Raw genomic sequence first — 22499 nt, 5'->3', positions numbered from 1 at the left:
AAATAAAGCAGAGCTGGTAATTGCAGGACATTACACTGCAGAGACCCTCAGTGTTAATAGAGAGTGTCCCTTTACTTACATTTGTTCACTCTCGGGCTCGTGGAAATTAACTGTGTGTTTTACTGCGTAGTGTTGAGAGTGCATTATAAATGTAAGGAGCTGAAAGTCAAAAGAATATCATTATTGCTTGTGCATTTCAGAATGCTAGCAACCTCCCTACAGGTGAAGCCATGCAACTATTGTATAATAATGTCTGAGCATGTAAAAAAGATTTGTTTTCCAATAAATCTCTTACATGCGCCAACATTCTTGTGGCAAAGTAGTGTTGGGCACATTATTCAAGTTTATAATATTCCTACGTTTATTCCACACAGCTCCTACACTCACGCATATTTACATATTTCCTAGTGAAACAGGAGCTGTGCCAATGGGCATTGGCGAGTACCCTGACCTGCCTGGGTGTCCCAGGAACTCATACATACAGGAATAAAGTGGAAGAGCTAAATTGTAACATGATGGCCAAAACGCAAAACCTCCTAAAAAATGAAATGAAAAAGAAAATGTGTGTTCAACACCAAAACCTCCTATCTACTATTTCTAGGTAAAATCTCCTATCTGCAGTCGACAACATGCATAGGAGGTTTTTACCTAGAAATAGTTAAGCTATTTTTTTTGTTAAATAACACTTTTTACAGCACTTAATTGAGATCAAGGCATTTTACAGGTCTGTTATAAGTATTACAGTACCATTAACATTTTTTATCAAAGGTTTTTTTATCACCACCTGACACCAATCATTAACAATCAACAAGGCAATGCAGATACTGTAGGAGGTTTTGAGCGTCATCATTTTGCCACTTTTGCAAATCTGTCGTGTTCTAGTCACATGACATTTTTGGCAAAATGAGGGGCAGAACGATCTTGCAGACAGACTGACCATGTGCAGCATAGCCTGTTGTTGTCCTCATTCCAAGTGAAATCCAAAAAATGAAATTTGTAGATAGGAGGTTTTACGTTTTACACAATGAAATTGAAGCTGATAAATGGATACTCTCTCTCGATTGGCAACCCACCTGACAATGTATGTATTTAACTAAATAACTGGATAGACAGGGAGACCAGACCCAGATACTGTACAAGTACTGTAGAAAATATAGAGCTTTAACTTTCTCACAAAAAAAGAAGTGTTTGAACCCAAAGAATATCACTTACACTACCTTTAACTACCGGTATGTCAAAAGAGAGAAAAATATGTTTTTCATTTCAGCTCATTAGAGTCTAAGTTTGCATGTGTTCAAGTGAAGACTCTATATCAATAGTAAACTAGTATATCAAACAGTGGGGCATTTCTGGGCTAGAATAGAGTTTGAATGAAAAAATCATGAGGGGAAAAAAAACTACTAGAAGCCCCTCTTTTCTCCCTCAATCCAGTTATCACAGAGATCTGCGTCATCAACTATCTGCAGAGATGATATTTTTGTCAGATGGTGGTGTTTGTTGTCATGTGTCATTTCCTCCAGGGCAGATTTGTCCTCCCACAACATGTCTCTGTCTCTCTTCCCTCCCCCTTCTCGCCTGCTCGCCGTCTCCACGGGTGGTTTGCAAGCGGGAGGCCAATAAAAGAGAGTAAAAATCGTTTTTGGCATCGTTATATAGACAGCACTTTCTCCTCGCCAATAAGACCAATACTGTTACTCTTCTATCTGTCTTTTCTGCCTGCACCGTTGACAGCCTAAGATTAACCCTCTCCTGCGACCTGTTTTTCCCACGTCTGCAGCATGCAAGAGGAGTAGCAAGGTTATTATAGATACATTAGTTTTTATTTTTATTTAGATTTAACTTGGTTTTCAAATTTAGTTTAGTTTCAGTCAGTTTCGTTTTCATTCGTTTTTAGTGGAATTGCTAGTTTAGATTTAGTTTTTTATTAGTTGTAGTGCTCGGTATAGTTGTATTTATTGTAATATGGGGTCAGCTATTTTTGAAGACTTTGGAAGATTTTTCCATTTCAGTTAACTAAAAGTTAATTTAATTTTAGCTATTTCTTTAGTTTTAGTTAACTATGGTATAATAATAACCGTTGTTCGGTGTCATTTCCCAGCATGCGTTCAACTCTGCCATATCTTTAATTAAGACCTGTCATCCTCGCCGTCTGTGTTACCGGATACTGGGCGGAATAACTGCGTGAGAGAAGAGTCTCGGTCTGTGTGTGCGCGCGCACGTGTGTGTTTGTGTGTGTGTGTGTGTGTGTGTGTGTGTGTGTGTGTGTGTGTGTGTGTGTGTGTGTGTGTGTGTGTGTGTGTGTGTGTGTGTGTGTGTGTGTGTGTGTGTGTGTGTGTGTGCGTTTGTGCGTGCGTGCGTGCGTGTGTGTGTGTGAGTGTGATGCGATGTTCATTTCCTGCCACTGATTTATGATCTAAAAGGGTGTCATTGCGGCGGGGCAACATCATCTGAATGAATCCACTTCCCGCGGTCCCAGAAAGTGTACGCTCTGCTTGGCTATAATCTGATCTGGAGAGCATTTTGCAAACAAACTTGTTACAGTACGCTGCACCTCTCATTATCTACGGCTAAAGTAGAGCTAAAAGCTTAAATTAGCTGCAGACCGTATATAAAGTCGCTCCGAGAGGGAATAGCAAAGAACTCGGAAAGACAACATGTAATCCATTCTACGGCTCTGAGATTAGCAGCTAAATGCATAACTAAATGCACAAGAATAAAACTCCCCACCTGTGAGCCAGGGCCCACTGGTGGCTATGCAGCCCATTAACACGGCAGCGAAAGGCATTTTCAAATTTTTCAAGTGGGCTCTGATCAAGCAGATTTAGGGAAACAGTGTGCGAGATACAGAACCGTGCAAAGGTGAGAGGGGGGCAGAGCATTTCATAATGTGTGTGTGTGTGTGTGGGGGGGGGGGGGATAGTTACTTTAAAACAGTCAGGATTTTACTGTGTATGCTGCTAGGAACAAAGTCTTCCTGTATCCAGTAAATAGAAGAATAGATGTACAGAGAAAGGCTAGAAAAGCACACACGAGGTGGATGTACTGACCGTGCACAGTGAGGGAGGCAGAGGCTTCAGACCTGCCCACCATGTTCTCCACCACACATGTGTAGGAGCCCTCGTCTGCCACAGACACTCTGCGCATGCTCAGGGTGTGGTTCCCCAAGATCTCATATCTGCAAGACATGCAAGAGAGAGAGAGAGAGAGAGAGAGAGAGAGAGAGAGAGAGAGAGAGAGAGAGAGTGTATATCGTCACTGTCAGGCAGAAACCTTGAATCTCCAAGTTTCAAATGTTTTTTGGTAAATTAAAGCCCCACTTTATCATACAAGAGTGTTGCACAAAACCGCGAGGCGTTGTGTGTTTGTAGATCGGCTATTTTCACTAAGTTAACTCGTTTTTTAAATAATAAGAAAAAAAGGAAAGATTTTGGATATACAAGGTTTCCACCCGACAACAACGATATATAGTGAGAGAGGGGAGGGGAGGGGATAGGGAAGGGAGAGACGTACAGTACATTTTTACTCTTTTCTATGTTTTATTTATGTCTTTAATTTATTTGCCGTGTTTCATGTTTATTATGGCATCGCTATGCTCAACTGTAAAGCACTATATAATTATTTTTTTGAAAGCTCATTATAATTACGTTATGGGTAAGGAACGTTTTTCTACAGTGAGTTATGGTTTCGTTTTGTGTGTGTGCGTGCATGTGTACAGCACGTGCATGTGTGCAGTACGCGTGCGTGCGTGCGTGCGTGCGTGCGTGCGTGCGTGCGTGTAGTGTACCTCCCCGTGGGCAGGTCAGAGTCTTCTTTCCTCCAGCGGACGGTGGGGACAGGGTCTCCTTTAACAACACAGTGGAACTCCACACTGCCCTCTGCCTGCACCACCACACTGCTGGGCCTCTTCACGAAGCTCGGACGCTCTGGAGGGGAGAGAATCCAGCGGGCCAAAACGTTATCATTTTTAATACATAATATATATATTTTGGGGTGCATTTGTCACATTATAAGTATATATACTGTATGCAGACTATGTACATAGGGGAAATTCGTCCTCTGCGTTTCAACCATCCAATAACAACTAGGAGCAGTGAGCAGCCATTGGGTTCTATGGTGCTCTGGGGAGCAATTAGGGGTTAAGAGTCTTGCTCAGGGACACACATCTACATTGCTGTCCTGGCCTGGAATCGAACCAGGGACAACCAGGGGATCTGGCTCCCCAGGCGGGCTCTCTAAACACTCCCCATATAATCATCATATCCTCATCATCTCTATGTCCTCATCATCACCATCATCATCAAGGGTGGTGTCTTTAATGCCAACGCAAACTGAGACTATGATGGTGTGTGTGTCTTATTAAACCTCATCATTCCAGTATGCCTCAATGTTGCATTTCTGTCATCATTTCTTTGTGAGAAGACACCCTGAACTCCAGTGGTGACAGCAAATTCACAGATTCATACAAACCTGTGCAAGAACAAATTAATAGTCAAATTGTTCCGTCAATCAGCAGCACGATTCTCCCTGCCTTTAGGTGATTCCACCAGGCATATATGAATGAATACATCAGCCTGCTGGGCTGCCAAGGCCAGACCACCTGATTTGTGGGAAAGCGTGTCAGTTGTGATGGGAGGCGAGAGACAAAAGCAGTGCAGCGGGTGGGTCGGGGGGCTTGGATGTAATAGGGTCTCCCGTGGCTTTGACGGGAAATGTCTGCACAAAGGACTGATCATTGTTGCGTAATCAGCCTAATTAATGGATTACATGCAACTGAGATAAAGACCTCACCGAGGGGAACGGCAAGATAATCCGGCCTTGGCAGGACACTCGTGGTGTGAAGGGATGGATATGAATAAAGACATCAACAAACAAACACACTAACCCTGAACCACGGCCATAAGGAGACCGCAAACTTACCGGTAGATGCAAGAATGGGATTCTCAACCCTTTTCATTTCAAGGACTATCATTTCGATGTGCATTAGGTCACAGACCCCCATTTCAGGGGTCATTGCCATGCTGGCTTGTGGTGGCCATTTTTGTCAAAATTCATTTTTTTGCCACAGACATACAAAATGAGAAGACAATAATATTACCAGAAACACATGAGATAGCCCTGAATGACAGGTCTGTAACACTGAGTGTGTGTAAATGGAACCAAATGGACCCATAAGGGTTCCATTTGTACACACTCATTGTTATGGGGGTGCTTGAAAATAAAACGTTGGAGAACCACCTAGTACTAGTGGACTCTTAATATGCCATAGTAAATCAGTGTCATACATATTCTGAAGAAAAACTGGAAACTTTAATTGGGTCTTACTTTATCATAGTGTGTAAACAAAAAAATTGATACGATTGATAATTTCTGGGAGCCGATCTGCACTGTAAATGTAAATCCGAGAGTGTACAAATACTCCATTTAGTTCCCAATAACCAATCCTTTAGCTGGGGAACCCCTGGAAACCTCAGGGACCCCTGGCAGTCCCTGGACCCCAGGTGAAGGACCAGCGGTGTGCTACAGGAATCAGTCTTACCTAAGACGGTGAGTTCGGCGATCTCGCTCTCCCTCTCGCCCACCATGTTGGTGCCGACGCAGATGTACTTCCCCGCGTCGCTCTTCCTGGTGTTGGTGATCATCAGCTTGCCACTGCGGATCTGCAGTAAATACATAGGAAATGAAGGAGACGAGAGGCCCACGGAGGTTGTCAGCCCCAACATGCAGCCATGGCCATTATGTCTGACAGCCATGTCATCTCAGATTATTTTCCACTTTGAAAAAGGACGCTGGAAAAGTAATTTGATTCAACACTTTGCAGGAAATTGAATGTTCTTCATGTGTAATCACCAGGTGTGTGTGTGTGCGTGTGTGTGCGTGTGTGTGTGTGTGTGTGTGTGTGCGCGCGCGCGCATGCATGCGTGTGACCGTGTGTGTGCCTGTCTGTCTGTCTGTTTATATCTACTTATTACAGCATAAGCTAGCAAGCATACACACACACACACACACACATGCAAGCATCTCATCACTGTTGGGCAGAAACCTTGTATCTCCAAGTTTCAAACGTTTACGTTTCTTCGTAAAGTAAAGCCCTGCTTCATCATACAAGACTGTCACACAAAACAAGTGAAAATATAGCCGATCTACAAGCACACAACGCCTCGCGTGGTCTGTCTGTCTGTCTGTCTATATCTACTTATTACAAAGTAACCTAGCAAGCATACACACACACACACACACACACACATGCAAGTATTTCGCCACTGTCGGGCAGAAACCTCATATTTCCAAGTTTCAAATGTGTATGTTTTTTTTGTAAAGTAAAGCCCTGCTTCACCATACAAGACTGTCGCACAAAACAATTGAAAATAGCAGATCTACAAGAACACAACACCTGCTATTTTCACTAGTTTAAATATTTTTCAAATGATAAATACAAAACGACGTTTTGGACATACAAGGTTTCCCCCCGACAAGGACAATTTGTATCCCTGCGGATAGTCACTACTCAGAGGACTGGACAGGTACATTGTGAAGCATTATTAAAAGTAAATTGTGTGTCCTTGTTTGCAGAACACACATGATTTGCTGCCTTTCAGGGCTGCGGTGAAGGTCGTTTTCCATTATGAAATTATATATGATTCTTATCTGAAGCTGCACTGGCACAGAGCCCCGAGAACAAAGACCCTGCGTTCCTTTGAAGAGAGCCTCCTCAGATGTTCTGTCATGCATCAACACCATCAGCCTTCACTAAGATCTCTCACGCACGCACGCACGCACGCACGCACGCACGCACGCACGCACGCACGCACGCACGCACGCACGCACGCACACGCACACACACACACACACACACACACACACACACACACACACACACACACTTGTTTATCATTCCTCACGCGACAATGCATTCACTTAAATTCGTATCCCCTTACCCTGACCTTAGCCAATTTAAACCTCATTCCAACCCTATCCATAACCCTGACAGATACATGCCTATAACCTTAACTCTGACTTCAACTTCACGAGTGACACTTGCAAATTCATTCCGTCCTTGTCCCTTTTATGCCCATATATGGAGATCCCTGATGTCATCAGTATTAAGCCCATATCTGGGAATGCCAATATATGGATATATTGTGTCAGTCTCTGTTGTTTCAGTGCGAACTCGCTCGCTTCTCTTCCTTAGGGCGTCTTACTGGTAGTCAGACAAATCATAACTAAAACTATAAGTCATGCCTGTTTGACAGCCTATAGGCTCTTTTCCACTACAAGAATTAAGCAAACGCAGGGACGTGTTGGGCTCCTGATTCAGCCCGGGAAAAGGAGTTGGAGAGGCCCTCATTGCATGGCAGCATGCCATATTCTTTCGCCTTCTGGACGCGCTGCGAAGCCCCAAATACTAACCGATGAACGGTTACTGTGGTTTTAGGTCTCATCATTTTTGAAGCGGTGAAAACCGCTTCCAATGAATGGCTTTGTGTGTATCACGCCCATATATGGTCATTTCAGTCCAGAATGAACAGGCTTTTTCAAAAACAGAATGTCCGTTTAATTACCATACTGTATATGGTGATCTCAGTCCAGAATGAACAGGGTTTTTCAAAAACACAAAGTATGTTACCTTATGTCCATATATGGTCACTCCAGGCCAGAATGAACAGGTTTTTCCTGTCCCGTACGTGTAAAATATCAGTCCAGAATGAATAGGCTTTTTCAAAAAGCAAAATGTGTGGTGTCCCTCCCGGTTAGATGAATGGATACTTTGAGGATTGGTCAAGCTTCACATGATAATTTGGCCTTCAGGGTTTATCTGTCTTGTACATGCAGTATCTATTGCAGATTATCAAAACAGATGAAAAATACATTCAGAATAGAGGTTTTATCTGTCCACCGCTTCACTTCGAACCGAGGTTTGATTTTTCTGGTATGTACTGTATGTAGACCATCCAGGAGTAAGCTAGGGAGTAATGGACCAGTACTCATATGATAGACAAGCCTGTGGGGCCAATGTGATGGCTCTGTGGGCTGCTGCTACTCAGCGAGAGAGAGATCTGCTACTCAAAGATTGGCCATTTCAGATCATTGAGAGAGACAAGCCATTGGGCCAATTACATGAGCTATATTTACTTTGTGGGCCGGCCATTTCTTTTAATGGCCGGCCTGGACCGGCCGAGAATGGAACGGCCGTTCGGGAGTTGTCCCGCTTTTCCCAATATCTATAAGCTCACAGGGCGCTGTGAGCTTGTACCGGTAGATCTGCGATCTTCACGTTTTTACGAGTATTATGACGAACATCCTCCTTCAAGGATGGTTCTGGGCATACAGTATACTGACGACATCAGGGATCTCTCATGTCCATAAATGGGCATGAAAGGGAAAACGACTGACAGATACAGAGATCTCCGCATATGGGCATATCAGTTGGGTCGGCGGTGCGACGTAGGTGGAACTCTAGAGGTGAGGGCCTTCGCATAGCCTTGAACTTCTAGAGTCTAGTAGTCCAAAAGATCCATAATGTTTCCAAGACTAACATGGCAACAGGGCTCAAGCTCATTCAGCAGCCTGAAGGTTTTTGATACAGACAGTAATTATGGCTTGCTTGACAGCAGCGGTATGAGCAGATAGTGGCTGGGGTGGTGAGTGTCCTTGATGATCCGCAACTTAAATAACTTTACAAAAAGAAAATACACATTAAAAAGAAATAATGCTTACATGAAATACATGTAGCATAAGCATAATAATGCTTTGTGTTCCGGGTTGAACAAAAAAAAAGAACCCTGAAGGATTTACTTTGGACATAAACATCCATTAAAAAAAGCACACTCCATATCTGATCATGGCCGCTTGGATCTCTATTTCTGCTCAACCAGACATTTCTCTAAGTATCCAGAGAGAATAACATTACTCCATACTGTACATCAAGGTCACACACACACACACACACACACACACACACACACACACACACACACACACACACACACACACACACACACACACACACACACACACACACACACACACACACACACACACACACACACACACACACACACACACACACACTGAACCAGCGCAGGAGGATGCATTCCGTTCTTTTTCATTGGTTTCAGATTTAGCTCGCTCACTGTACAGTATGGTCTCTCGTTCTTCCAGGATGGGAGTCATGTTACATACAGCTACTTAACATGTGAAGTAATGATCACTTTTCTACAGCAATAAAGTAGGGCAGATCTGCAGAGAAAACCACAGAAAGCAAAACCATGCACATCTCCAGACCGCAGCATGACGTTCTGCTCTGGATAGTGCAAGCAGTACCCAACCATCTGAATCTGAAATGCCCTCCCTAAGGCAACAACTTCAATCAAAACTCACATGCTTATGATTTGAAGTTCAACGCTCACTTTTTTTTCCTTTTGTCACCTCAAACAAGGTTATTGGAAATTGTCTATCCACATAACCCTTACACTCAACACTCTCGCTACACACTCACATCTTTAAAAGGGGGTGCAGAGAGAGGTACAGAGTCACCTACAGTATGGTGTTCCTGAGGCGGCTGAACGGCTGAACATTTGTCATTTTGCTCCAACACACTTCAGTAGAGTTGCTGAGCACCGTGAAATAGCGCTGAAACGCCAGCCACCGTGCATCTATACTCTGCTGGCTCACACATACAGGTGGAACACATCCTATACTGCTGCCAGCCAACGGGTTGTTTCATAATATGAGTTGGCTTCTCTCCTATAATAGGCCACAGGTTTTCACAGTGGGCCAGAGGGCACCATGTTGTAGAGGAAGATGAAAATAAAAAATATATATATAAAAATATGAATAGAAAATGTATTTAAAAAAAATCATGCTATGAATCCTTTATCTTTGGAGCAGTGAACCGCTCCTACATCTGGCTTTGTCTGTTTGTACGTACGTTGTACGTACATATTATTTTTTCCTCCATTGTTGTCACTGTTTACAGATGAAAGGTTTTTCTCCAGTGTGGATTGGCAGGTGTCTCTTCAGGTCACCTAACAGACTGAAACTCTTGTCACACTTCTTACAGTGAAATGTTTTTTTTTTTCTCTCTCCTGTGTGGATACGCTGGTGTTTCAGTAAATCTAACCGACTAAAAGCCTTGTCACACTGTTTACAGGTGAAAGGTTTTTCATCAGTGTGGATTGGCAGGTGTCTCTTCAGGTCACCTAACTGACTGAAACTCTTGTCACACTCTTTACAGTGAAAAGGTTTTTCTCCAGTGTGGGTACGCTGGTGGCCCTTCAAGGTACTTAACTGACTGAAACTCTGGTCACACTGTTTACAATAGAAAGGTTTTTCTCCTGTGTGGATACGCTGGTGACTCTTCAGTTCATCAAACTGACTAAAAGTCTTGTAACACTGTTTACAAATTAAATGTTTTTCTCCAGTGTGGATTGACAGATGTCTCTTCAGTTGGCCTAACAGAGTGAAACTCTTGTCACACTCTTTACAGTGAAAAGGTTTTTCTCCAGTGTGGATTGGCAGATGTCTCTTCAGGTCACCTAACTGACTGAAACTCTTGTCACACTCTTTACAGTGAAAAGGTTTTTCTCCAGTGTGGGTACGCTGGTGCCTCTTCAGGTTACATAACTGACTGAAACTCTTGTCACACTCTTTACAGTGAAAAGGTTTTTCTCCAGTGTGGGTACGCTGGTGGCTCTTCAAGTTACATAACTGACTAAAGCTCTTGTCACACTGTGTACAGATGTGCGTTTTCTTCCCTGTATAAGTCAGCTGATGCGTCTTCACTTCTCCTGGTTGAGTTGAAGTCTTAGTAAACATCTGATGACTGTAAGATTTTGGTTTGTCTGTGTCTCCTTGTTCCTGGCTGTTTACAATTCTGTTGATTTGCTGGAAGGATTCTGAGGGGATCTGTCCATTTATGGGCATTTGGCAGTAGAGGTCATCATGGCTCGATTGAGATCTGACATATGTACAATCAGAACAGGAATATTGAGACCACGCTCCTTCCTGGAGTGGCGGTTCATCCAATCTGCATCTATACATGGACTGTTATAGGGGCAGAGTTTTAGGTTCTGTTGGGTAATGGACAATTTTTATCCTCTTTCTGACTCCCTATGTTTTCTAGCTCCTCTCACAACACTGAGCAAGGAAACTCAACCCTATGGTCTTTGTGGAATGAAGTGGAATATTCATATTTTCAAATCTTATATTATGCTGAGCAGAGCTCTGGTCTCACTCACAACACAAACGGTTGCTTTGCATGCCTGACAATACTGATGTGTTCATGCTGCCGTCCCTCCATATTTGGGTAAGAGTGACATCATCAATATGACATCACCATCATAATGGAAGATCATTCAGTAACTAGACAGTTAGCTTTCTGCAGAATATAGTTACATTGGCAACCACACTTGCAATTTCCAATTGCATCTTTCTAGTTAGTGTGGTTGCCTGACAGGGCAACACATTATAGTTCTAGGGAAACTTTATAGACTTCTAGGGTAACCGTTTATAGACTTCTGTAACCGTTTATAGACTTTTTCCCCGCTGCCATTGGAAATGGCAGGGTAACTCCTCAAGAATGACGTAACTTTATTGATTACTAGGGTAACTTTTCCGCTGCCATTGGAAATTGATGGAATCAATGGGAATGGGAATCAATAGGAAATCATTGGGATAGGGAATCAATATGGAATAAATGGGAGTTGGAATCAGTAGGGAATCAATGGGAGTGGGAATCAATAATCAATAGGGAATCAACTAGTCGAGCTTCACATGACAGTTAGCTTACTGCAGAATATAGTCACGTCAGCAACCACACTTGCAATTCCCAATTGCATCTTTTCTAGTTATAATTATTATTGGTTGTGGTACTAATAATTTAGCCCTGGGACTCTTAAATCCTGTTTTGAGTGTCACACAAGGAGAAATGCGCTCCTTAAAGTTAAAACAAAATAAGTTTTAAAAACCAATTAACCAGTCTGCTTGAAAAGTAGGCCTAGGCATCTGTATAACAGCAGCCAGTTGACAGTGCAGAGACATAATTGCCTTCCTTTGATGCGTTAACATGCGGCGGTCAACTACTTACTAGCATCAGCTGGACACAGACACATAGCCCCTAAACAGCAGCTCTGAGATTCATAACAAATTCGCCTTTCAGGACTCATCACTGCATGTTGTATGCTGCAGTTGATTGGTCTTCATTGACATCTCGCAGGTTACAACATTGGTTGAATTTTGTATACAAAGCGTTACTTGGGGAGCTTCCTTTTCACATTTCCTTCAAATTTGTACTGGTCAAGAATGGGCTTAATCTCAGATCAAATGCCTGGTTACGCTGTGTAGTACCTGCATTTTCATCTGAGGGAGGCAAAAAAAGCCTCTCCTTTTTTGGCCCCTGGTCATGGAATGACCTTCAGTCCAGACTCAAAAAATTGGCTGTGTTAATTCCTTTGAGAAGTTTTAAGGGAATCAATCTAGACAGATCTACAAACGTTTGCACTTGTTCAGACCTGTAATTAATTTGCTCTGTTGATCTCTTCCTTTGGGTACTTTGGGCACACTGTGCGTGTTCTGCTACCTGTGAATTGCAAACTAGTTTATTATTTAGTGTACATTTTGTATTTTTGGAGTTCTTAGGTATCTGTTTGTGTATCATGGATGTTCTATTTTTGTTGTGATGTTTTGTATGTAAGCAAGGATTGTGTAATTTTTTATTTCTGCCTCTTGGCCAGGTCACACTCGAAAAAGAGATCATGTCTCAATGTGTTTTTATCTGGTTAAATAAAGGTTAAAAAAAAACAGGCTCCTCCTGCATTCTGATTCGAATTCAAGAAGGTAGGAGGAGTCAGTTTACTAGGCTAACAGACACACACACACCTTCCCTCTGCAGTGCTCTAAAAGTGACTGGAGTCTGTCTCATTTCTCTCTAAAAGCCCTTGATTGAAATGATTAAGGATTATTGTGATTATGGTAAGCTTACGTTTCATATCGCACTGACCATACCTGTAACTTTCACTAGTCCCCCAAACATTTTTTTTTCTTTTTTTTTTTACTGGTGTTGGTGGGGCCAGACAGAACCTCCCCGCGGGCCGCAAATGGCCCGCGGGCCGCCTTTTGGGGAACCCTGTCATATGGTATTCAATAATTGAACGTATATTATATACAGTTACCAGTGAGGTATGGCACAGCAACGAGGTGGAAACGTTATTCTCTGTGTTAACCATTGTGACATCCAGAGAAATGTCTACATAAACTATGCTTACGGTTTTCTTCACTAGAATGATCATCAATTATTGGCCCTGTGGCTTGCATATTTCTATGCATGATTGTGTTGTATAATGACAGTGCTAAGGGGCTGAATCTGAGAGCCAGTCCAGTCCAAATCACCTCAAACCAAAATGTTGGTGTCTTGTCTTCCTTCCATGTCTATTGTCTATGGCTTTTCTCTTTCTGTAGCATTGCCTCCAGCCCTCCACTAAGCATTTGTGTCAACATGCTTAACCATTTAAACCAGTGGTTTTCATCCCTTTTCATATCAAGGTCCATTATTTATTCGGCATTTGAGCCGCGGACCACCATTTGATGAGATGTTTGCTCTAAGACTTAGAATATTTTGTTGTCTTTGGATAAGATTTTGTCCACATTTCCATGCTGTATTGATGTTGGTACCATAGGAGAGATATGGACCCATAAGGGTCCATTTAGTTTCATTATACACTCTCAAGAGTTAAAGATCTATAAGGGTCAATCAGGTTTAATACCAACTCTCCATCATTTAGCTGGGGACCACCTGGAACCCCCAAGGACAATGATTTAAACCAGTACTAATTGACCAGAGTCCACCAGGTGGCTATGCTGTACCTACCCCCCCCTCCTTTTCTCCCTCTACACTGAATAGCTGATCTACAAGCTCACAGCGTGGCATGTTGTGAGCTTGTAGAGCTGCTCTTTTGAATAACTGTTAAATGGTAAATGGTAAATGGTGCATTTATATAGCGCTTTTATCCAAAGCGCTTTACAATGTGCATTACATTCACCCATTCACACACACATTCATACACCGGTGGCAGTGGAAACCATGCAAGGCACCAACCAGCTCACCGGGAGCAACTTGAGGTTCAGTGTCTTGCCCAAGGACACGTCGACATGTAGACAGGAGAAGCTGGGATTTGAACCGCCAACCCATGGATCTTTGGCCAACCCACTCTACCTCCTGAGCTGTTCGCCTATTTGTGCCGAATGTTAGCCTATGGATGACATGCCCAGAATAGAGATGATGGGGTTCATGCAGAGAGCATTGCTTTGTGTGCTGCAAAATGTTATTGTGGCTGTATGCGCAAACCTTTCTAAATCTGCTTCCTAATAAAATGTTTTTTCCATGCAGCATTGAGAAAGAGTCCCAGGGGGTAAAAAAAACAAAAAACAGAGGGGCTGCCTGATAGCACTGCAACTGCATCACTTGTAGCGTAACAGCTTTGGTGTTGGTAGGGACCGACTTCCATGGAGTCCAACGGTATAAAGAAGACACATTTCCATACATGAAGAAGATTTGGCAGAACAAAGGGCCTGGCTGGGGAGCAGAATAAACACGAGTACAAAGCATAAAGGAGCCTCAGAGGACTCACTCTCTGGCTCTGATCCTGTCCTGTCCTTCACTCACACAGAGCTGCTCTGTCCATCACAGTCCCCCAGAGACGTCCTACCTGTCATCCTACAGAGGGAGGGGCTTTGAATGTGTTCCCGTAAGTCCCCGGGAACATGCGCAGGCATGCAAACAAACAAATCAATCCGCATGCATGCAGCGAGTGCACCACGCACGCGCACAGCGCGCACACACACATAGACACACACACACACACACACACACACACACACACACACACACACACACACACACACACACACACACACACACACACACACACACACACACACACACACACACACACACACACAGCCGCCCCAAACAATCACGTGTAGATGTGTTTTGTGACTGTTATTGGAGATTTTCTCCCTCTTTGTTTTGTATCCATCTATATCACATATGCAAACACTTTCCAAATCATTGATTTATTTTCCTCCTCTCGCCATTGTCGCCATACTCAATTTGTGTTTGGCTTTTTTTTTTTAAGTCTTTGGTTGGAAAATAAATAAATAATCTGTTTTGATTGATTCTAATGAGTGTTTTCTTATTTATGAGGATATTTTTGTGAGGGTATTTCATCATTTCGTTCCATTTTTTTTTATAATTGTTGGCTTCATATAAGTTGGACAACAATGCTGTGAGGATCCTTGCCAGCAATAGTTGGCCATGGTATAGTAGCGGAAAGTTGAAAACAACATGTCCTGAACTTGTTACTGTCAGACAGAAACCGTGTATGACCGTACCTTTCAGTGAATGGAAAAAAGAACATGCGTTCCAAAGGATCCAAAGTAGTTATTTATTTAGGCACAAATGAAGCTGTTAATATTTATAAAACACACACATTCACCCTAAACCACAATTTCACTACAGCAGATCTATAAGCTCAGAACACAGCATTATGTTACATTATGTACTGACAGAACTATTGCTGTATTGACTTTGACCCCTAAGGACCTTCCAGGGAGAGTGCTCATGTGCGTCTTGCGGTGACACGCTTCCTAGTTTCTTCTTCTCTGAGCTGTTTTTTTGTTTTGTTTTTCGCACTGATTTTTGACATTGCACTTTTAGGTTATGTTGGTAGTTTCTGAGTATTTTGCTTTGTTTAACAATGACAGTGAGATACTTGTTGCACTAACTAGCATTGACTGCTACGGTCTCTTTTTGTAAGACACTTTATGTATATATACTTGTATATTATTCGCCCCCTCTATTGATGCACCTTCTCTTTATTGGTACTGTACTGCTCTTGTTTTTTTCCTCTTATCTATCTTTTTTCTTACTTCTCTGTAACTTTGTAAATAACTGTATACTGCTGTGCTACAACTGGACAACTGAATTTCCGCCTTGGGATAATAAAGGTATCTATCTATCTATCTGTGTTGTGAGCTTGTAGATCGGCAATTTTTTTTAGATTTTGCGCGACACTGTTGTACGACGGCATTTATGAAAAAAGTTGAAAGATGGAGGTATGACAGAGGTTTCTGCCCGACGCCAACAACGTGATGAGTGAAAATACTGTACACTATCTTACCGTGATACGTTCATCTCTGCCATCTATGTTGGTGCCATCTTTCCTCCAGGAGATGGTGGGCTCAGGGTGCCCTCGAGGTGGCTGGCATTCCAGCACTGCAGGCTCACCCACTGCAACCATAACATCCACTGGGTTCTGCCTGAAGTCGTCACGTAGAACTGTGGAACAGAGACAGAGAGAGAGAATGAGATGCATAGATGAGAATTAAAGCCTAAAGATTAGGATGCTCCAACTAAAGACCTGTTGGCATTGTAAAACAATGTCTAAAGTGAGTCTCAAACGCTCTTATTTTTTTAAAGATGCAGTGCCATGATTTATTCCCCCCCTAAACATGATTATCATGTATTATGATTATACTAGGAGGAAGATTTTTTTTTTTTATAAATGTACAGAAAGAGTTAAAATTTGTTTTTAGGTGGCCACACCCACCAGTTCAATAAGTATGCCTGGTTGTCATGGTGGGTGGTAGCCCAGCTGAAGTTAGCCACACCCACAGTGTTGGGTAAATGGTAAAAGGGGAGGGGATGATTATATCATGTCATTTAATCACTGTTTTTGGATCAGCACTTTTCACCCACAAGGTGTCAGCCTCAAAGAAGAAGCCCCAAATACAAAGGGAATACATAATTGCGCATAACAACCACACGAGGGGGTCTAATGAAGTACTGTCAACCTCATAGACACATGAAAAACAGAAAAAGTACAAAACTATGGCACTGCCTCTTTAAAGATCTATTTTTGGGTTTTTTATGCCAATAGGTAGACAGGAAACGGGGAGAGAGAGATTGGGAGTGACACACACCAAAGGCCGTAAGGATCGGGACACGAACCATTGTAGACCAGGCATTGGATTTGGACCCCAGTTTAATATGCATCACAGACCGAAATTATGGTAATTAATCAAATTAGAGACATCCTAAAGTGTTTAAGTATGGGGCGGCATAGCTGAATGGACTGGGAGCCCGCCTGGGAAAACAGAGGCCCTGGTTGTCCCAGGTTTGATTCCAGGCCAGGGTAGTAATGTCGTTGTGTGTCCCTGAGCAAGACTCTTAACCCCTAATTGCTCATGCGCTCCTTGTTTGGGCTGAAAATACTGAATTTCCCTCGCGGGAGGAAATAGTTATCTATTTTAGAACAGCCCCCTCTCTCCTGAATAACTAAAGTCCATTCCATCCGTTCCAATTTAATCTTAATGCATTTGCATTGATAAACTTTACTTTACTGCTTTTCTAACGAGCACTTCGACATCACTGCCAGCACGCTGCCCGCCCGCTCTCCGGGCAACTCTGTTACACACTAACTTACAGTAGGAGACCTGGGATATTATTGACTGGAGCTGCTGAGAAGGCAGAACTCCTGGCTGTCTTAATGGCTGACAGTAATGAAGACGGGAAGCCATGCTGCTGCAGAGCAGCCCAGAGAGAGGTGAGATCCAGGGAGGAAACGGGGGAAACTACCACAGCAATTTCTCAACTCTCCACATGGACAGTGCTGGGCCTGTGTGGAGGGAGAGAGACTACCACAGCCTGTGTGTAGAGAGAGAGAGAGAGAGAGGGCTGGGAGGGCCAGGGGCTGAACTAGAGACCAGTGGTGGGAAAGGTACTCACATTTCTTACTTAAGTAAAAAGTATCAATACTTCTATATAGAAATACTCTGTTAGGGTGCACACACACACCAAAATATGGTCGCCAGTGGATAAACTCTTTTTGTGCGCGGCAGACAAAAAACGCAGCGAGTGCATTCTGTCCCAAAGCCAGTGCCGCGCCTGTCAGTCACATCCAGAACCCTCCCCATTCCGCCTTCAACTCACCCGATTGGACAGAGGGGAAAAACCGGAGCTCCAGCATAAACGCAAGGTCGGTGCGGCGCATATATATCCTCCACTGACATGAAAACGCCCCCTTCTCATAGGTACTTTGGTGTGGCTGCAGCCTTACTGTACAAGTAAAAGTCCGGAATTCAAAATGTACTTAATAATAAATAAAAGTACAAAAGTATTGGTATCAGAATGTACTTAAAGTACCAAAGTAGAAAATACTCATTATGCTGCTCACAAGTTTTCAAATGTATAAAAATATTTGAAAATAGCAGATCTACACGCATTGCGATGCAACGTGTTGTGAGATCGGCTATTTGTGAGATCGTCTATTTTCAAATGCCCGAAACGTATACAGAACTCAAGTGGTTATGTATGTTTTGAAATAATAATCAAAATCTACAAAGTAACTATAGTAACTTTAATTGTAGTGAAAGTACAAATACTGTGCCTCAAAATTGTACTTAAGTACAGTACTTGAGTAAATTTACTTTACGTTACTTTACACCACTGCTGAACTGGAGACAAAGACAACACACTGGCACTGATGGGCCAATAGGACTGGCTGCTTTCTGGTGGTCACAGGCAGCCCCATCCTGTCTCCACTGCTAGCCCCAAGATCCAAGCATCATAAGGAGGAACAGGGCTGCAATTAGTGGTGGAGGATTGGAGACCCCACAAGCGTTGAAAAAAAAGAGAGAGAGAGAGAGAAAAAAAAAAGAACTTTTTCACTGAGGCAATAAATGTACTTGGGATAATCTTAGGGTTTCGCACACTAGCATGGCCCAGTGCACATTAAAATTGGAAACGAGAGTCAAAGTCTTGTACGAGCAAGCTATACGATCAGGGAAAGATGCACAAATGGGGAATAGAGAGGACGACTAATGGGCTCCGAGGCAGAATGAGACGTGAGATGGTGAATGAATGGGACGAGTGGGGTACACAGTACGAAACGTATGCAAAGCTAATCTCCTGGAATCTCCTCCTTGTCGTTCCATATCAGCGAGCAGACTGCTGCGCGTCCGACATGAAGGCGGTGTGCTAATTTGAATGCCCGTGCACGGGCAACCACCGCCGCTAAAGCGTTAACCACCAGTCTTAAATAACGCAGAGAGCTTTAGAGGCTCCAACAGGCCAAGGGGAGCCGAGCCAACATGGAGCAGCAGGCACGTGCACACATAGACATCAGAGGGGGCTTGAGCCCCTGCCCTTTTACCCGCCTGTAAAAAGTGCCCTCTCTCCAGACCATTTTTACTATGGTGAAAGAAATGCAAATGCCTCCTTTTCCATGCCATACCTGAAGGCAGTATTCAAGAGAATTGCCTTGTCCAAACTCTCCTGAACTTGAATGCAGCATCTTATGTTGAAAGAATTGCCCACTGTGTAGAAACCACGCCACATCTCCAGTATTGACTTGATAATGGTTTGTTCAGTGTTTTATTTCTTATTTTTAGGTGGGCTAGTGAAAGTTTCGGGAATGGTGAGTGGGATATGAAATGTAAGCTTACCATAATCACAGTAATCCTTCATTTTCAATCATATTCAAGGCCAATTAAGGACTTTTGGAGAGAAATGAGACAGTCACTTTCAGAGCACTGCAGAGGGAAGGTGTGTGTGTGTGTGTGTGTGTGTGTGTCCAGCTCAGCTGATGCCATTTAGTAGTTGATGGCCACTTAATGCATCAAAGGAAGGCAATTATGTCTCTGCACTGTAAATTGGCTGCTGTTATCAAGCAGACTGGTTGGTTCTTAACTTTTGTTTAAACTTTATCAAGTGCATTTTACCTTGTGTGACTAAACACAGGATTTAAGAAACCCAGGGCTAATATTACTATTGTCCCTGTAATTATTATATTTTTTTAATAAAAAAATATTAATATTAATATTAATATTCGAATATATTCGATATTCAGGCCAATTTCTAAGACCAATATTCGAATTTCATTTCTGAGGAATATTGGCAGCCCTAGTGTGTGATAATGGTTTGTTCAGTGTGGTATCAAGTATTAAAAATAGCCTACCTCCAAGCTCACAACACGTCGCAGAGGTCGGCTATTTTCAATATTTTCACTAAAAGGCCCTTTTCGAAATTCCAGCCCCTGCCTCTCTAACATTCTCTGCACGTCCCTGTGGAGCAGTGGTGCAGTACAGTACACTAGAGCAGAGCTCGGGCAGAGCAGAGCCAGGAGAAAACAGACAGGAAACAATGAGGAACAGGCGTAATCGTTCCCAGATGGCTGCAGCCCTCTCACCCTTGGCTATGGATTTGTGTATAACAAAAGGCGAAGGGGGGGGGGGGGGGGGCAAGATGCCTGATGAGCACCATGGATATGAGAACAAATTGGGATGACCCTCTAATTGGAAACGTTTTGGCCCCCGTCTCGCTCCGGTCTGAGCCGTGCCGCTCCGCACGGGGTTAGGGCTGGTGTTACTGTACTGCAGTTGACTGAGTCCTGATGGGAAACAGCTGCCCCAAGCCCCCTTCCCCCTCGTTTTTTGCCGTGTCACATGATAAAAGGCATTCCTTATGGGACACAGAAACACGGCTGAGGTTTCTTTAGACAGGAAGAAAGTGGAAGCACGGGAACTCTCTCTCCCCCTCTGTGTACGTGTGTGTGTGTGTGTGTGTGTGTGTGTGTGTGTGTGTGTGTGTGTGTGTGTGTGTGTGTGTGTGTGTGTGTGTGTGTGTGTGTGTGTGTGTGTGTGTGTGTGCAGTGTGTGTGTGTGTGTGTGTGTGTGTGTGTGTGTGTGTGTGTGTGTGTGTGTGTGTGTGTGTGTGTGTGTGTGTGTGTGAAACTTGACTCACTGATCAATGTTATCTGATCTGATTATTCAAAAAGTAATATATTCAATGTACTGTATAACTGGAACACAGAAACTCCCATATGGGGTCCAAATGTCCAAAACAATGGAGAGCTTTGGTTCAACTGATTTCCTGATCTCATTAGGAGATGATTAAGAGTTTTAAATTCATGACTTGTAGTAGAATTATGGTTAATGGCAATTTATACTTCATCACACAACTCTTTTGATTAAGGATCGCTTGACAAAAATGTCTTTAGATGGAAATGACCTAAGAATTTGAGAATAATTGAAACGCACTCTTTTGTGACGACATATGCCACACATAAAATAAGATCGAATCTCAGAAACAGAACGACTCTTTAAATCACACCGATGCATAAACAACACACTTGTAGCTGGGGTTTACCTTTGATCTCCCAGTGATCCTCAGATCTCAACCTGACTGCGCGGCTTTGCTGCTCGCTTTCAAAAACCTCCTCACGTTATTTAGACATGCCAGTCTTCAAACGGCTCGCCCTTTGTCCGTGAAGGCTCCCATAATGACGCCACCCCAGCCAAGGCAACAGGACTGAAGCTTTGCATGTCTTGCCCTCTTCTTTCGCTCCATCCATCTGATCCCTCCAGCAGAGACGCTCACAGCCCACTTCAAAGTAGCAGTCCTTGGCCTTGATGCCCTGGGATTTGATCGTGTCTGACTGCTGGCCTATATGGAGTCTTAGTCAGATCTTGTGAAGCCCCCTCCGCTGCAGAGGACCGAAAATCTGCTCTACACACTAGGGCATTAACGACTTGTGATTTCTGCAACTCGATTCAGTAAAAAGTTGAGTTGAAGTCGACTTTATTGTTTGATGACATCATCACATCACACACAACCCCCCAATTATTTTGGGGGGTCCCCAGATGATTATTGTTTTCTCACTTAACTGTAAGCAAACCAACATAAAGTTTAAGTGTATAGAGGGTATCTTCACATTTCTAAAGTGCCAATTTAAGGACTTTTTAATACCTCTAAAATGACAAATTAAACATTGTTCAAATTGTCAAATATATAGAGGCAGAAATTGTGAAAATAGCCGATCTACATGAGCATGTAGATCTGCTATTTTCACAATAGAACCATGTTATACCAAATGTAATGTAGCATTATAATATTGGATCATTCCGTCCTTGCCAATAAGCAATCCTACTGTTTGAATGCTGTACAGACGCACGCATGGAGCAAAAATAATGATAGAAAAAATACAAAGGATTTTTTTTTTTCAACTTCGACTTTCGATTTTCTCTGGTGGGAGTCGACTTGAGTAATGAATAGGATGGGTATCGTTCACCTTTGAATCGATACGATACCTTTTTCGATACCTGGGAATCGATACGATACCCTTTTCGATACCATTTAGATACTTTTTATTTAAGTTTAACTGCTCTACCGCTGCTGCAGTAGAGCAGAGGTGATGATGATGATCACACAGTGTGGCGGAGCGGAGAGTATAGACGTTGGATGGATAATCATCATAATAATAAACATTATAGGCTAATTGTCGGCTATTTTCCACAGTAACGAGTGTAGCCTACTAAAGCAGTCATTAAACTCTCAGTAGCCCAACTGTTACAGATGCGACTGGCCAGGGGTGCCTTCCAGAGTATCGAAACGAGGTATCGTTTGTTTTTACGTGAACCGATACCCGATAGTATCGACGTCATGC

General features: G+C 43.0%; 1 protein-coding gene across 1 annotated transcript in view; it reads right to left on the bottom strand.

Annotated features, from left to right (window-relative positions):
* The window catches only part of LOC308303956 (roundabout homolog 1-like), a 160681-nt gene that overhangs the window by 29707 nt on the left and 108475 nt on the right, over positions 1 to 22499 (bottom strand). The window contains exons 4-7 of the mRNA XM_080748501.1: positions 16176 to 16333; positions 5537 to 5657; positions 3785 to 3923; positions 3048 to 3175 (exon numbers count right to left, since the gene is read on the bottom strand). Coding sequence (XP_080604627.1) covers positions 3048 to 3175; positions 3785 to 3923; positions 5537 to 5657; positions 16176 to 16333 — 546 coding nt within the window. The remainder of the gene's footprint in view (positions 1 to 3047; positions 3176 to 3784; positions 3924 to 5536; positions 5658 to 16175; positions 16334 to 22499) is intronic.

This window comes from Nannobrachium achirus (assembly GCF_963921795.1).
Source record: "Nannobrachium achirus genome assembly, chromosome: 19".
NCBI lineage: Eukaryota > Metazoa > Chordata > Actinopteri > Myctophiformes > Myctophidae > Nannobrachium > Nannobrachium achirus.
This window is presented reverse-complemented; position numbering and strand designations above follow the sequence as displayed.